The 16,205-nt window shown below is 35.5% G+C and overlaps 1 protein-coding gene across 1 annotated transcript in view; it reads right to left on the reverse strand.

The window, feature by feature from the left end:
- Positions 1 to 16,205, reverse strand: part of lrba (LPS-responsive vesicle trafficking, beach and anchor containing) — a 283,565-nt gene that overhangs the window by 210,749 nt on the left and 56,611 nt on the right. Inside the window, exons 16-21 of the mRNA XM_088633176.1 lie at positions 14,300 to 14,397; positions 13,336 to 13,428; positions 11,738 to 11,846; positions 10,599 to 10,680; positions 6,298 to 6,421; positions 5,887 to 6,079 (exon numbers count right to left, since the gene is read on the reverse strand). Of these exons, the coding sequence (XP_088489302.1) occupies positions 5,887 to 6,079; positions 6,298 to 6,421; positions 10,599 to 10,680; positions 11,738 to 11,846; positions 13,336 to 13,428; positions 14,300 to 14,397 (699 nt within the window). The remainder of the gene's footprint in view (positions 1 to 5,886; positions 6,080 to 6,297; positions 6,422 to 10,598; positions 10,681 to 11,737; positions 11,847 to 13,335; positions 13,429 to 14,299; positions 14,398 to 16,205) is intronic.

A 16,205-nucleotide genomic window follows, 5' to 3' on the forward strand; every position in this document is an offset into this window, starting at 1 on the left:
TTTACTAATTCGTGATTCATACAGTATGCGTCTTTACCTTGGACTCCAATGGTTTTTAAATTGACTTTAAGAATCATGGCACAGCTGTTAGCATTGCTTCTTTTCCAAAATCCAACTTGTGTTTCTTAAAATGCTCCTTTTATTAAAGTGACAGTAAATTTATTTTTTTATATTATTCATGACATAAGTAGATCAACATTTTCTATTATTTGCCATGTGAAATATCTACTTTGAGGATTTGATATTAAAATCTATGCTTAGCTTTCTGTTTGCACTAAACGATGCATAATGCAAGTGTGTGTTCTGATTCAGAACCTTGCTATTTTTATAAAGTGTTCTCTAGAAAGCTAAAACATACCGTATGCCAATGTTGTTTAAAACTTTGTAAAACCTTAGCTGGCATGAATCATGGGTTACAGTAAAACAATATGATCAGAGTTGTTGCATTTAACTTGGAAATAGCATGTTTTGGATCACTTGTTAAAGGGTGGCATAACAATGGATTTTCTTGTTTTTGCCAAATTCTAGAAGTGGTGTCCATCTACTAAGACCGGTTTTGCACTTTTCATTTATTAGTGGTACATTAATCAAAGAGGGCCTGAAGACAGAAAGTCAAACCAGGGTAAGAATTTACCTATGTGTAGTTTACCATTTTTCCTAAAGGCATTTGCATTTGTAACAGAAAACCTGATAATTTGCAATTAATTAGCAGATATTGTTCTAAATTAGCTTGCTACAAGGCGAGTCATTAATCTTCTAAATCATTTGATTGCTAATCTATAGCTGTTTGCTCAGTGCAGAAAGCTTCTAAATGCACCACTAGTTAAAGACTCTTTTTTTCTTCAAGCTAACAACCACAACACTTGCTATGCCATTAATTTCAGCTTAATTTGACATTCAACATTTACCAATTAGTGGAAGGCATTCTTAGCATATATCACAAAGTTGATATAATTAGTTTGGAAAATACGATTTCACAAAAGTATCCAGTACCTGCGTGGATGATGTTAATCTAACCCTTAAAAATGATCTCCTTAAAGATCAAGTGACTTTATTGTAGGAAAAAAGTGCAACTCTGAGTAACCAAGTTTGGCAGTTTAAAATACCAGTTAGTGCTGCAACGTATGTTCAGTACTGGGTGGCCAACAAAATCAGCTAAAATCTGAGGCTAATTTACATTATGGAAAAAATCAGATGAAAAAATGAGGTAATGATTAAAAATACATTTTTTACTTTACAAAAACATGTTTTACCATTTAACATAATGCAATTATGTTGAATTCTAAGCTTGGTCATACCACTGTACGTCAGCTAAATGAATAATACGAATAAGACTACACTGCATGCTTCACATCTAATTCCTCGTACATTAGGAATGAATCAATATAATCCACCTACAGTTAAATAGAAAGAGAATACCTGTTTCATACATACATGATTTCTTGTTACTAATGACAGCGATATCTACCTTCCTAAAGGCACTGGTCAGTGCCCAGGTACGGACAGCCATGGTCCTGGGAAGCCACAATCTAATACTTCTTATAAGTCAGCTTTGAATCATCAATTTGTAAAGACTCGGAACACATTTGAGCTATGATCAATTCACAGAGGAAATTACCAACTGGGTTATGTAAACATGTCTCTGTGCACAACCCCAGGAAAGAGAAATAACTGTTCTCCTTCCAGTTTCGTGCTGTAGGCAGTGATGGCTATGTGCTCTTCAGTGTAGATCAGTTTCGAAGCTGTAGACGTGCTGTAGGGCTGGAAAGGACTAGATCCCATTTTAGATCAATAGATACAGTAAAACCACAAAACAAAGGGGAAATAAGAACTCAAGCTCACTCTAATTGGATTAGCTAAATTGCAATTTCTCCAAAAATCAATGTAGTCTGTCGGGCACATACATGTATCTGGATTTTTTTACCCAGCAATGATCAAGATGCTAACATCTACCCAGACTCATCTACAGTAAAAGGAAATATTTGAGACCACTGGTATTCCAGGTGCTTCTAGTCTATGTTCAATCAACAGGCCAAGTCATCATATTCTAGATCATCCTGTTTATTATTGGGGTTTTTTCTATTTACCGACCCAAACTAGCTGTGAATATCAGATTTTATATCAAACTTATTTTCTTGTACCTCAGTTTATAATCTATGACCACATAACCTAATTTCCAACTCCAATCAAATACCTTTCAGTTTGCAGTAGCCAGTGAGTGGAATATCCTACACCAATAGTTAAGGCTACATTCAATTAAATTAATTTATTAAAAAACAGGATAAAGCACTTACGATTAATTTATTTGGCTCTTCATGTTTTTTTTATTTTTTAAAATATTTAATATTTTTCTTTGCTGTCGCTTCATTTTCCGCTGCTAAATTATGTTTGCCTCTGTAGTCTACAAATAAGTCTCCTCTTAACCAGGCCATTACTGAAAATGAGAATTTCTTCTCAATTAATTGAGCCGGCTAAATAAAGGATATCTCATTATTATTACACCAATAACAAAATCCATGAAAGACAACTAGTTTCCTCTCTACAAATATGACAAAACAAGTTGCTGCAGGAAAAGAAAAAAGTGTGGACCAGAAACAAATCTGCTGTTCAGCAGTACTCATGTTTATGAAGGCATCTTAACGCAGGTGAGGTGGAATAGAATATTGAAGCACAAGCCTCAGTGGATTCTCTTCATCTCTTATTTTTTTCAAAACAAAGCATGAGTATGTACTATCTAGAACAAGCTGGTTCATTGTGCCTTTATCAGAATACCATATTCATCTTGATGAATCACTCTGGAACACAATGTTGTGTTATACGTAGTGGAGAGACTAACAATGCCGGTAGAAAATGGTGTCACCTTTTGAAAAGTACATCTGTATATCTGCGGTCTGTTTGGTAGCAGTGCAGGATGATTTTAATGCTCAGAGAGTATGCCTGAAGCAATAATAAAGTTTTGCTTGTTCCATAAATGGAAAAGGACAGTAAAACACAAAACAGTTTGAGATATTAACTTGTAGATTGTTAAGATTGCTAAACTGTAAAGGCAGTAAGAACTATAGATTTTCCAGCTGAAGATGGATAGAGCAACCTTGGTAACTCAAACACCTTTGCTGTCTATACTTTGATATTTCTGGAAGCTAAGACTTTAGAATAGGCCATTGTTAATGTATACTATAATTATTAGCAACCATATTTATGTTGTTTAATGTTACACTCATTTTACAAACGCTGCACGGCGCACAAACCCGGAACTGCAGATAATATAATTAAAAGGTTTTTCAGAAAACATATACAGTAAATTCTTCAGGACAAGCCTACTGAAATGCACTGAAATGTGCACTAGCAAAAAAAATCTGCAGCATGTCTCCAAAACTAACAGTTTTGCCAAAAACTGTCATCCCTGTATCTGTGGGAACAGCTCATCGAACACACAAACAAGAACACCTCAGGAACAGATTCCACTGGACTGGCAGAAGGTAGGGGCTGTTGTGTCAGCAGGCCCACAAGCAGAAACATCTGCTTGCACAAAATGTGGGCCAGTAGCTAAAACAGAAGGCACCGCTAAGAACTCGGCCAAGTCTGAGCACTTCAGAAAGTAATGAGAGTGCTCATACAAGGCTGACCTTAGATCTACTGGATGACAAAAATGTGAAGTCCAGGAGGCTATGTCAAATGGAACAGCAAGAGACTATAAGAATTTCTGAATTAAGTAAGCAATCTCCTCAAAAAGCTCTACAGAACTGTGCAAGCTTTATAAGAATGGAAAGCTCCAAAATACAACCTAAAATAATTCCAGGTAAAATATTTTCTATATTATAAGCACCTTAAATTAAGATAGTAGCTTTTTTGTACGACACTATCAATATTTATTAAACGTATTTTTCTAAATTTTGCTTAGAGAAGTGAAATGTTTTGCTTTTCACTTTTTACATACCTGTACTGAAGCAAATAGTGATAACTGCCAAAATTATTCTCTAGGTAGTTTTTAGTAAAGAAAATGGATAATGGCATTACAGAAGTTACACCACATTGTTTCTTTCCAGAGGTAAATGGTACTGATGGTATTTTATTGAAAACATTCCCCTACATTTCAAATGCATTCTTCATGGGTTTTCTAAATGAAATTCAAAACCCATAGCTACGTGAAACAAAAAAGGTACAAATTCTCTCTCTTGTGCTACTGTATTTTTTTCACATATATAATTAGTAAACTGCTTAAACACACAGAAACCAAATATTTTAGAAGAAAAACTGAAGAGTAAATTGCAGTTTTAAAAGGCCTCTGCAGAAAGACGAAATGGAAAGGTACAACTCTCTCAGGTCTGAACAGAAAGCAGTCGCACGGACCTCCAGCTGTGGGAGGAGTGGATTACAGTGACAAACAGCCTGGCTACCAGAAAGGTGGCAGGAAATCTATCAAACTGGACAATAAAATTGCAATTGAGTTTCTTCTGCTTTTTTATAGCAGATGCATGTATCTTGATGTGTAGCACTGGCAAGCCTATCGAATTCTGCAAGTCTGGTTCCTTGTCGGAGAACAGTGTTTTTAGATTAGTACCGGCGTATTGTAAACAGCGCAAAGCAGAAAAAGCATTAATCTTGTACAATTATAGGAAAAAAGCAATTACAGCCTGTCTGGGGTTGAAAAGCGTGATCAATTCCTGTACACTTACTAGAGTGTTGGTTGCGTTCCTTCAGTTGGTTAAACTATTTTCCACCCTGTCTCAGTTCAAAAAGAAAAGGCTGCTGCATTATTTTAAAACTAAAACAAAAATCAGTCTAAAAAAATAAATTCCTAAATTATTCACACAAAAATGCAGATGATATTTCTGAGCCTTACATTTTCATTGAATCCAAATTCAAAACCATCTTGAAAAGCAGTGAATGATTTTTATAATCTAACTAGTTCAATTTTTGCTTTAAATAACATAAAATGCTGCAAATATGAACATAAAGTAGCCTTTGTATATTTATAAAAATGTACATTAAAAGAATATCCAGTTATTTTTGTAATTCATTTTGTACTCTACATGATTTACTCAGACTTGTGATCAGAGACCCAAAAATGAGCAAGTACACATTAGCCATCATCTGAAAAAAGCATTAATCAGAACAGCATTTTAAAAGGAAAATGAAATATGGTAGCTGCAGATCTATTTTTTTAAGTAAATACAATAACACTAAATTTGAAACGGTCATTTTTACCAAATGGGGTGTAGATTACTTTTTGAACTTGTTTGGCATTCATATACCACAAAAAAATAGAAGAAAGTGACGTTAAACCTACAGATAAAAACAATGCACGTAGTCAGTTTTATCTGACTAGTAGGATTCATATTTAAATTAGATTAACAGAGGCCTGGAGACCTGAGCCTTGATCACATAGAACAGAGCTGTCAGAGACAGTCATACCTCGAACACACTCGCCAAGCAGAACAGCTCTGCCACCTGGTGGTCCAGAGGCAACATTACTTCACTAAAAGGAAACTATACATTCAAGAAAATATCCCAAAAGCTCAACGAAAATGCCGTTTTTAAAATTAACAATGCCAGTAAAAAGTGGCATCCACCAACCTAACTTTCCTTGAAGAACGTACCTAGTTTAAACATGTTCAAAATACTAATTCAACACACCAAAGCACAGATTTTGTCCTAGGCAAATCCTTGAAAAACATGTTGCATGACAAAGAAAAGTGTCTAACTCTAATGAAATAAAGTGAAATTTATTTTATACAGTATAGTTGATTCTCCTCTATGGAAACCTTTTCTTTTTTACCTTGAAAGAAAAGGTTAATTTCTTATCGTGGCCTATAGATTTTAATCAACAAGACCTTTCCAAGAAAAAATGAAAAAAGAAAAGAAAAGGAAGTGATGTGTTTCTACCTTGGAGTGAGTGATGGATAGTGTATCCACCCAGACACGCCAGCCTCCCCACTCGTACTTGATGGCGTGGTAGAGGAGGATCCGGAAGATGGCGTAGACCATTTCGGTTATCTTCTGCTCTTCCGAGTTCTGGGGATTGATGTAACAGAGGGAGAGCATCCACTCCTGCCACACGGAGCACTGCAGCAAGCTCCTGACGGACACAGTGAGCACAAACCCATCAACACACCTATGTCTTTCTGCTGTTGAAAACTGAGAATTACACACCACACAAAGAAGACTGGCAGTATGACACCCTCTTTTAACAAATAAGAGACCAACAGGACCCATTTCCTGTCGCTGTCTTGATTCTAAATTTGCCTGGGCAGGAAAAATACAGTTTTAGTACCCTACGCCTCGATGAACCCTTACCGCCTGTTGTCTCGGCTGTTATTGAAAATTTTGATCATGTCGGATAAGAAGACTCTGCGCACATCCATGCTCTCTGCACACTGGGGGGAATTCTTCAGCAATGCAGCTATTACCTTCAGGATCTCTGAAACAAGTGGAGGACAACTTTTATTATTTTCCAACCCATTAAATAAACGTAAAATGAGCTGCTGCCTTCGAGGTCAATGGATTCAAGAGTATATCTTGCACAGTGGGTACATACTTCCTCTTTGTATATGTGTGCATACATGTAAAGATCTTTATTGACCCATTGTACTGTTAGGTGACAATTACATATATATACACACACACACACATGTTTTATGAAAGAACTTACAAATGCAACATTTTCCCCTACATATAATAATTTATGCAAGGTTAGCCAAATAACCTATTTTATGTGAGGTTGTCATGTGCCTATGAAACTGTTAGATTTCATGCTTTCTTTTTGCACTCTTCAACACTCCCTAAAGTACAAGCATAGCATCACATTCCTTGTAAGAAATGTGTACTTTTCGGTTTGCCGACAAGGTGACGCATGAATGCCTGAAAGATAGAAGAGCTCACTGGCTACAGCCACACTGCACCACTTCTCCTGGAGGAAAACATCAGAGATCAGGTGATTAACCAAACTAAATTCATAGTTATTCCTTCATCTAGATGAAAATCAGGTCGGGCTCACAGATTGCAAGACCTCTTTTCTCATTAGGTACTTGAACCAACAGTTGCTGCATATAAGTAAGGAATTAAAATAATGCTATTTTATGCTTTAGATATTATACTGCCTCTGTTGAAAACAATCCCATGTGTGACAAACAAAGCTGGAATACTCTGTGACCCAAGTAGCAGTGAAAGCTCAAGCCTCCGAGCTGATGCTCAAGCTATCAAGGGATAACATCAACCAGTTTGTTGCCAGTCACGGTCCTTGTTTTAGCAAGTGATTACTGATAGCTGGCTTTGAAAAGAATCTGCCAGCAGACTTGATGAGGTTTCCCAGTCCACGTCTACAATATCCCAATGCTTTCTGAATTAACAGTACATCTAACATAACTGTTCCTACTGTGGCTTATCTTCCTAAGTTTCTAAGGAACACTCCCAAAGTTTCTGGATCAGATACCGGAGTACTATGAGATCTTGAGAATGGCCAGAGTCCAGGCAAACCAGTGGCTAGACAGATTAAAGAAATGATCTTGTCTTTCTCAGATGCTGGTCATGTCTCAAGCACGGCTGTTTTAAAATCAAACTTCTTTGCTAACATACCAATTTCCTTTTATAAACACTCCACTACATCATGAGGTATTAAAGGGATTATATATTTCTTATAATATTTAAATAACTTTTCTCATCAAAAGCCCAAAATGGTTTAGTCATGTTTGGTCATATTTTTAAAAAAGAATACTAGAGGGCAAATTTTAAGCAATTTCTAAATGTAAATATGTGCCTCTCATTTCAGAGATGAAACACCCCCTCTTCCTCAAACGACTAGTTCATTGCACGCCATCCGTTTACAGATCAGTACTGTGCTATTAGTGCTTGTTGTTGTGCATGAACATAGTTTTTGAAGCAGCTATGTAATAGAGCCCAGCCTTGACTAGAGATTACAACACTCTGTAATGCATTTGCTTCAATCAGTAAAAGCAAAGGACTTGAATTTAACATTTATAACTTGTTTAAAGTTGTCTTAAGAATGTAATTTTTGTAATATTATATTAAAGGGTTTATATCAACCACTATGTAATTGTCATGTTTAAGGCATAAAAAAGAGCCTTAACTCTGTCGTGGTGTGCCTCGTTATTTCATCCTATATTGACTAAGCCGTTCTTATACTTTATACATCTTACCCAAGTAACTATTTTTAAGGTATGTAGACATCCAATATTTTACAATTTGTTTCATTATAGTCATTTCTGGATATTAAGATTTAAAATATTCTTTATACAATTTTCAGATTTATTTACCATATTTATAGTTACATTACACACTGCTGATAAAGTAAAAGAAGCTATTCAAATAATTATGTTAACCAAAAATATATTAATTAAAATAACTTTCAATAATACAATATAAGTGTAAAAATGACATTTGACAAAATGAATATAAATTCCTTACACTTTACATTTTTTATGAGATGATGAGATTCTCTGCATCAGTGAATTCCTACACACACAAAAAACTAAGAATCATTGTAAAACACCTGGGTTTGAAATTGAAAATAAAGATGTTTATTGTAAATTTGGTATTGTTTCAATTTAAGTACCCAATCTCAACTTCCTGGAATATTCAGTTACTTTAAACCAAAGAGATGGCGTGTTTTGATCCATTATTTAGACAATGTCAGCATCTATTTGCCTGAGAAGAGGGTTGAGTTTCATTTCTTTGAAAAAGCCCAAATCCAAGCAGTAACTGGTACATTTTTGTTGTTTCAATGCTTTAGTCATTCAAATTATGAGTCACTGAACCTTGCTAGTAGAAAATTACCTTTGCATGTATTTAGACTTTTTTTTTCATTGTGCATTTGGTATAAATTCTTCAAAGGTAATTTAAGTGAAACTATATTTCCTTTGGATTTTTTTTTTAATCAGTCTTACATTGCTGAAGAGTACAATCAGAGACATTTTGAGGCTTCAGTACAGATTAAATCAAGAGGTTTAAAGCACAGAAGAAAAGAGAATGGGACACAGTTCAACATTAAAAGCTCATTCCAAAAACACATTTTCCATAGCCCACAAATCTCTCAAACATTAAATCTCAATAAGGGACAATGCTCCTAAAATACAGACTCAAAAGGGTATTGGCTGGATATTGTTTAGAATGCTTTCCTCTAGTTTTGGGTGGAATAATACAATATCATTACTGACATAAAATATCAGACCTCAATTTTCATCCAAACCAAAAAAATAAGCAAGTAGGTAGTAAAACTAAAGAGAGTGGAAAGCTTGATGTATGATTCAGCACAAGTCCCATTAAACAAAAGAACCTCTATATGAGATGGTTCTACAATATCATAAATTAAATGAGCACAGCACTTCTTGCTCATTACGAAACGTGCTCATAATTATGTGACCCCAGTGCACATGGTAAATAATAGCCTTTGCTCATGCTGTGTTAAATATTAAAAAAGTCACTGCTACTTTTAAGCAGAGGATCTAAGCTTTCCATTTCATTTCCTTAGCTAATAAAACAAAACTAAATGAAACCCAAGACGGGAATTAAAGCAAAGGGCTCTTAGCATTTTTCATAACATTTCTTAATAATTTGTTAAGTCATGCGAAAAACTCATCATGAATGTTTTCTTTGGAAGTTAAAATATAGGGACACCTTTAAATCTTTCTGAAATACACGAAGAAGAGTTTACATCATACAAAGAGATACAAATCAGTAAAGTATCTGAGAAAAAACCTTCTCAAAAAAGAAAATGCAACAGAGAATTTTTTGAAGGCCCTTTGTTGCATGTTTCTTAAATACTGCCCTAATATTAGTAACTGTACAGTAACAATCTCTGTCCATTCTACCACAAAACGTTGGGAATGTATTAGTATCTTTTCCCCTGTCAATCCTTATTATCTACAAAGCATATGATGTAGTTTGTGGTCTCCAATTTTTAGTCTAACCTACCCCTTAACACTTTGGTGAGGATAAGATAAAGACAGGCCTGTGAATACATTTCAAAACCTGCTGTTCTTCAGACTCTAGGAAACACAAAGCCAGAGACGGAACAAAATTATCATTTCAGAAACATCCTCCGTTTACTATATAATACCGTTTGAGTTTTAAGGCCTCTTGTTCATTTGCAAAAAAATATTTTTTATGTTCTCCCAACTACATGTCTCTTTACGGATTTCTTTGATATGGTGGCATTTGATCTGTGGCTGAAAAATGCATTAAGCTGAGTTCTGGGAAGAATATACCTGGCCTTTAAAATTTGGTCCTTCCTTTATTTCCCCAAGGCCTCTTTTGTTTGCATAGTTATCTGTTTCCCCTGCATGTGTTGACTTGGGTGTACACTGCATGATGTTAATGTCTAGAACAGAATATTGGTCATTCCGAAAAAAATAATTTTGAATTGTTATATACTCTCACCTTCCTTAAGGGCATACAAAACTACTAAACCTTCCCTCCTACAACCTCCTCTTAAGTTTGATCTAAATTTTCCTATGGCTCTTATATCAGTTTGTTTTTGTTCAGAAAGCTGCAGGTTGAGAGGAACTGACCCACCACTTGGGTTAAGCTGTTACGCTTCACACATTCACCATCGTACAGTACAAGTGCAGAGGGAAACTCACGTGGGTTCAGGATCTTTATTGAAGAGTCCGGGTCCGGATGCTGTTTGTGCATGACCTGTGTACAGATCTGCTCTGTGAGGATCTGCAAGGAAAAATAAGAATGAAATCACAAAAAATAAATCACAATGCAATGCTGTTATGCGAGACATTAAATCTTCATTTAATCTTCATAAATAAGATTATATATTATATATATTATATAATTATATAAAGATTATATAAGTTTATATTTTAACGTAGGGTTAAATAGTGCACTAAGACCAAGCATGAGACAACGATCAAAGGAATTTGTGAATTAAGAACTACACTGTAGATAGAGTAGACTTCACTACTGTATGTTACAAGTAAGAAAATTAAAAAAACATTTTCCTCACTCAGCAAGTCTCAGGGTGAAAGGGTAACTCATTCACAGCGTGAAATTTCGTGGTCAGAAATTCAGACTCATTTTTTAAAAAGCTGTGCAGGAAATGTACTGTATAAATTATTTACGCTGACACACTTCATTATAAGAATAATAAAAGGAAGAACAGGCTTTAAATGTATTTTGAAAAAAATCTAGAAAAATGTTTTAACATTTAAGAAGAATTAGGAGAAAATTAAAAAGAAAATACAGCATTACATATTTCTTGATGCACAGTATGGCTGGATGAGATCCTTGGATCAAATAGACTAGAGTGTTATAATGGCCCCCTCTAGTAACTTTTCTCTTGGTCTTATGGCTTACTTCAGCCAGAGCCACGAAGGCGGTCTTCACTGGACACGTTATATAATTCCAGATGCCCACAGATCTTATAAGGTATCATATAAGGACATATAATTCCCCTGATATTAAAACAATTCTTCTGTACACTGGAGACATCTATATCTTGTTGACTGGTTTATGTCAACTTGACATAATACTGGTAATACAAAAAATTCTAAAAAAAAAATCTCAATTTTTCATTTTTTCACCGGGGCTACGACAATTCCAGTACCATACAAGGTAAGATAACAGAAATATCTTCATACACTAGAAACGTTGACCACCTCAGACCGGTGTAACAAAAAAGCAAATGGAAAGATTAATTCTGCACAATCTGGCTAAACATCAAACAAACCAAGAAAAAGGACAAAGTAAGCAAAGAATGGAACTGCATTACCTCAAAGAGAACATTGTACGTAGTCATGGTGAATAAGTTTGTTTGGAGCATCAGACGTTCTGAGAGGAGTGAAAATAGACCGTGTCCCAGCATAATTTCTGCCTTTCTCCTCCAATGACAAAAATAACGAGGTTCAGTAATTTTCATTCTAACCTACTCAATGCAAGCAGCGTGATGTAAAGAGGGATTAAAGTCACTAAAAACCAAAAAACAATAACCTAACAGGTTCTGTATTTTTTGTAACACCTTGGTTTTCATATTTATGTCATCTCTGTACTAATTTCAGTGTTTTCTATAACCAACTAACTTACTGTAAATGTAAGGATTTTTTACCAGTTAAGAGGCTTCTCAAAAAAAGACTTAAAAGAACCTCCCGTCTTCAAACACAAGTTTAAAAGTGACCCACAGAGAAAGTATCCTGTTCGTTCACCCCTTTTCAGAAGCTGTTTTAATATAGTCCAATAACTTTCACCCCCAAAAAATAAAATCATATGTGCTGCTCTTAGCAGATATGCTTCACTGTTAATATCTAGCTTTACAAGTACCATCAGAAAGTGTTTGCTTCTTCAGGCTCTGCCACTTGAGAAATATTGATCAAAGCTTGAAGATCAAAAAGAACTGAAAAAGATTATTTCAACCAGGTCCTGGACTGCACAGCAAATTAATACAGGGTATAAAGTGGGTTATTTGTTATTAAAGTAGAACAGCTTTCAAGAAGCAAAGCAGTCAACCTCTGTCTATATGGATGCTTTATTAAGTGATATAATTGCTTTTTCCACATTTATGGAACAGTAAATGACTTTGTGCTCTTGTTAAGGAAGCTTAATCTAACAAATGCTGTCTCCTAGGTCTGTAGCTTAAATATATGATTGATAATTAACTGCATTTATAAAGTTTTTTTTTATCTCCAAGGATCTAGAAGCACTGTACACATGAAGTGCACCAGCACCACCCACCTGGGTGGCACGTGCTACTTGTCTGTGCCAGGTGGAGAAGTGAGAAAATTACAGAGGTGGGTCAGAAGACAGTATAATTTAATTATAAATTACTTGTTATAATATATATACATAATTTAATTTTAATTAATTATAATATATTTTAATTATAATAAGTATAATTTAACCAGGACAGGAGTTAACAACCATGCGTAAAACCTAATAGACAAACTTTGATTTCTCGAACTGTTCAGAGCGGTCGTTCGACATACAAAATGATTTTTTTTAACATCATTGAGAGCACAGCTTGACTGAATTACATGTGCAGTACTAAAGAAACAGAGCTGCAAATGTATGCTGGTTTAGTAATATGAAGGCAAGTTATTCCCGCTGCTTTAGTTACATAGTTTTAATTATTGGCAGCATTAGCCAAACATATCCTATGCTGACACAGTTCTGAAAACGGAATGTGAAACGTCTTATTATGGAAGAAGATTAGAATAACTACATGCTGAAAAGTAGAAAGAAGAAAAATACCTTATTAATTAATTGAGATTAATTATTTAAAATCTAAAAACACTGATATGAAGCATTTCGCTATTGGTCAATTTTACCAAAGTGCTAAAAAGGAATCCTAAAAAATAAACAAGAATGAATACTCACTTAGGACCCAAATGCTTTAGAAAGTAGCCCGTGACTTTCAAAGCCTGTACTCGAATTCCTTCACTTTTGGATGCAACCAGTTTATAAATGACTCTACAGGGTAGGAAACAAAAATAAATTTAGATGCAGCACAGAAAAATTACAAAAGGTGAAAAGTAATACGAAAAGATACCATAAGTAAGCTGATTTTCTTCTTGTTAATGTTTTTTTTAATGATACAAATCCTATAACAAAGAACATTTTGACATTTATGGTAGAATACCTGTGTTTTTTAAGCCTGAATAGAAAGTGAGAATATTTTGTGTTACACTCAATAGATACAGTTAAATGTTACTTCATTGTCTTACATAAATTATGAAACATTAAATTCATCACGATGTTCTACAGTCCTCTGAGACACACTAGCCTTTAACAACACTGTCCTGAAAATTTGCTCACCTTTATTACACTTTTGCTCTCTGCAAAGCCTTCATTTTGATGCAAATATTAATATAGGAAAAATGTTTCACAATTTTCAAGCACCATCTTTGACTTCCTTTGATAGATGCAAATTACATCAGAGAGGAAATTCCTGAAGTACAGCAGGAGCAGTGGCAGGTCATTCGAAAAATGTTACTTTATACTATTAACATAATCTTCATACCAAGGTTAGGACAGAAGACAAAACCAAGATTGTTGGATTTGGAGTAAAATGTGTAATTCTAACTCCTTGGCAACAAAACAAAGATAATGAGGCTTAGAATATTAGATTTGTTACAAAACAGTAAATAAATCATGAAGGAAGCCTAATTCAAATACTTCCCAGATTAAGCAGGCCTGGTCTGTGCAGCTGATGAAAATGAACCACTTTTATGGTCTTGGAAGAGTCAGTTTTACACAGCTGATATCAGTGTTTTAATATCAAGCCAGGCGCATTCATTACACGACGCTGTGACATAACAGGGCCTGGGTTCAGGAACCTCACCGTATTCCATTGCGCTGATCAAAGGCAGGGACCATGGAGCCAGGATGCTCTGCCATCAAGGCAACCAACAGCTGCAGCACATCCATTAAATTGTCATCCTGCAAAACAAACCCAAAAGAAACCCATTAGCATTATTACTGTCCTGATAAACACTCTGCTAATATGTGTTCAATTAGCACTTCCTTTACAATTCCATCATAACGTTGCATAGAGGCACACCAACTCTTGGATAAACAGGCGTAATGTTGTTATTCAAGCATCAAGGACATAAATGAATAGCATCTGATGCACAGAAAGTACATCGCATTGGTAATTAAACTTGATTGATTAGTAGAAGGGCGGCACAGTGGCGCAGTGGTAGGCATTGCTGCCTCGCAGTGCCGGGGCCCTGGGTTCAATTTTAGACCAGGGGTGCTATAAGCATGGAGTTAGCATGTTCTTTCACTGTTCACGTGTGTTTCCTCTGGATGCTCCTGTTTCAACAGTCCAAAGACAAACTGGCAGGTTAACTGGCTTCTGTAAAACCGGGCCCGGTGTGTGTGTCTGTGTGTGCCCTGTGATGGACTGTTGTCCTGCCCAGGGTGTACCCTGCCTTGTGCCTGTTGCTTGCCAGGATAGGCTCTGGCTTCCTCCCCGACCCTGTTTTGGTTAAAGCAGTTAGAAAATGGATGGATGGATGGATGATTAGTACACTCTTAACCTCACACAACCAAAGACTAATTACTATAAGCATACTTCTTCCTCTGTATACCTATTTTAGTTAATATCTAATTACTACAAATTGATAAATAATTAAACATTTGTTTAAGAAGAGGCTGCTTCAGAACAAAATAAAGAATTAAGAATGACCGCCGTTAAACGTGAAAACACGAGTCCAGGGCCATCCCCGTCATCAACCACATGAAAACAATACACATAACTGTTGTTTTTCTAATTGAATTATATCTAATTGCATATTTTTATTAAACAAAGTGTGAATATGATTAAAAACTATACATTAAAAACCCTACATCAATTGCAGAGCAAGGAAACAGACAATTGTGCAAACTAATTCAATGACAAGCTGATTGGTTCTATAAAATACTTACTTGAAATCATTGTGTCTTTTCTTTTCTAGAATCAGTGCATACCAAAATGCACTGATTCTTTGATTTTCCTAATGATTAATCAAGTTTATTCTACAATTAGACGACAAAGGGTTTTTGAATTGTAGTGACAGGAGGGCAGAGTGGTGGCTCTGTGGCTAAGGATCTGCGCCTGTGGCTGGAAGGTTGCCGGTTCAAATCCCGTGGCCGACAGAGGAATCCTACTCCATTGGGCCCCTGAGCAAGTCCGTAAACCCCAACTGCTCCAGGGGTGCAGTACAATGCCTGACCCTGCGCTCTGACCCCAAGCTTCTCTCCCTGACTGTGCCTGTGTCTCATGGAGAGCAAGACAAATTCCTAATGCAAGAAATTGTAGATTGCCAATAAAGTGATCTGTATACGGTTAAAAACGATGGTAAGAGTGCCATCTAGTGGTCAGAGATCTGTAGACAGGCTGGTGTGTGAAGGATTTCATTGAAAAACTGCAGACATACTGGAAAGGAGGCAGTTTAATTTCCCAATAGGAATTATATATAGAAAAGTGCAAATTCAGGTAATACTATTCACTTGTAATTATGGACAAGAAGAGCTAAACTAGGAAAAAAGATTACTTAAACATAAATTGAGATTGTTTTTTAACCATTTCAGAGATTAAGTCATACACTTCACTAATAAGACTTTAAAAGTTTTATTTAAGCTCTAATGGAGAGAAGAAATGTTGAAATGCTTCTCAAACTGGAAGAATGTTAATTCTTAGTATGCTGTTTGAGTAAGATATACTGGAACCAGTAAGATTGCTTTCCCACTACACTGATTTATAA

The sequence above is a fragment of the Lepisosteus platostomus genome, chromosome 1, assembly GCF_059453375.1.
Source record: "Lepisosteus platostomus isolate fLepPlt1 chromosome 1, fLepPlt1.hap1, whole genome shotgun sequence".
NCBI lineage: Eukaryota > Metazoa > Chordata > Actinopteri > Semionotiformes > Lepisosteidae > Lepisosteus > Lepisosteus platostomus.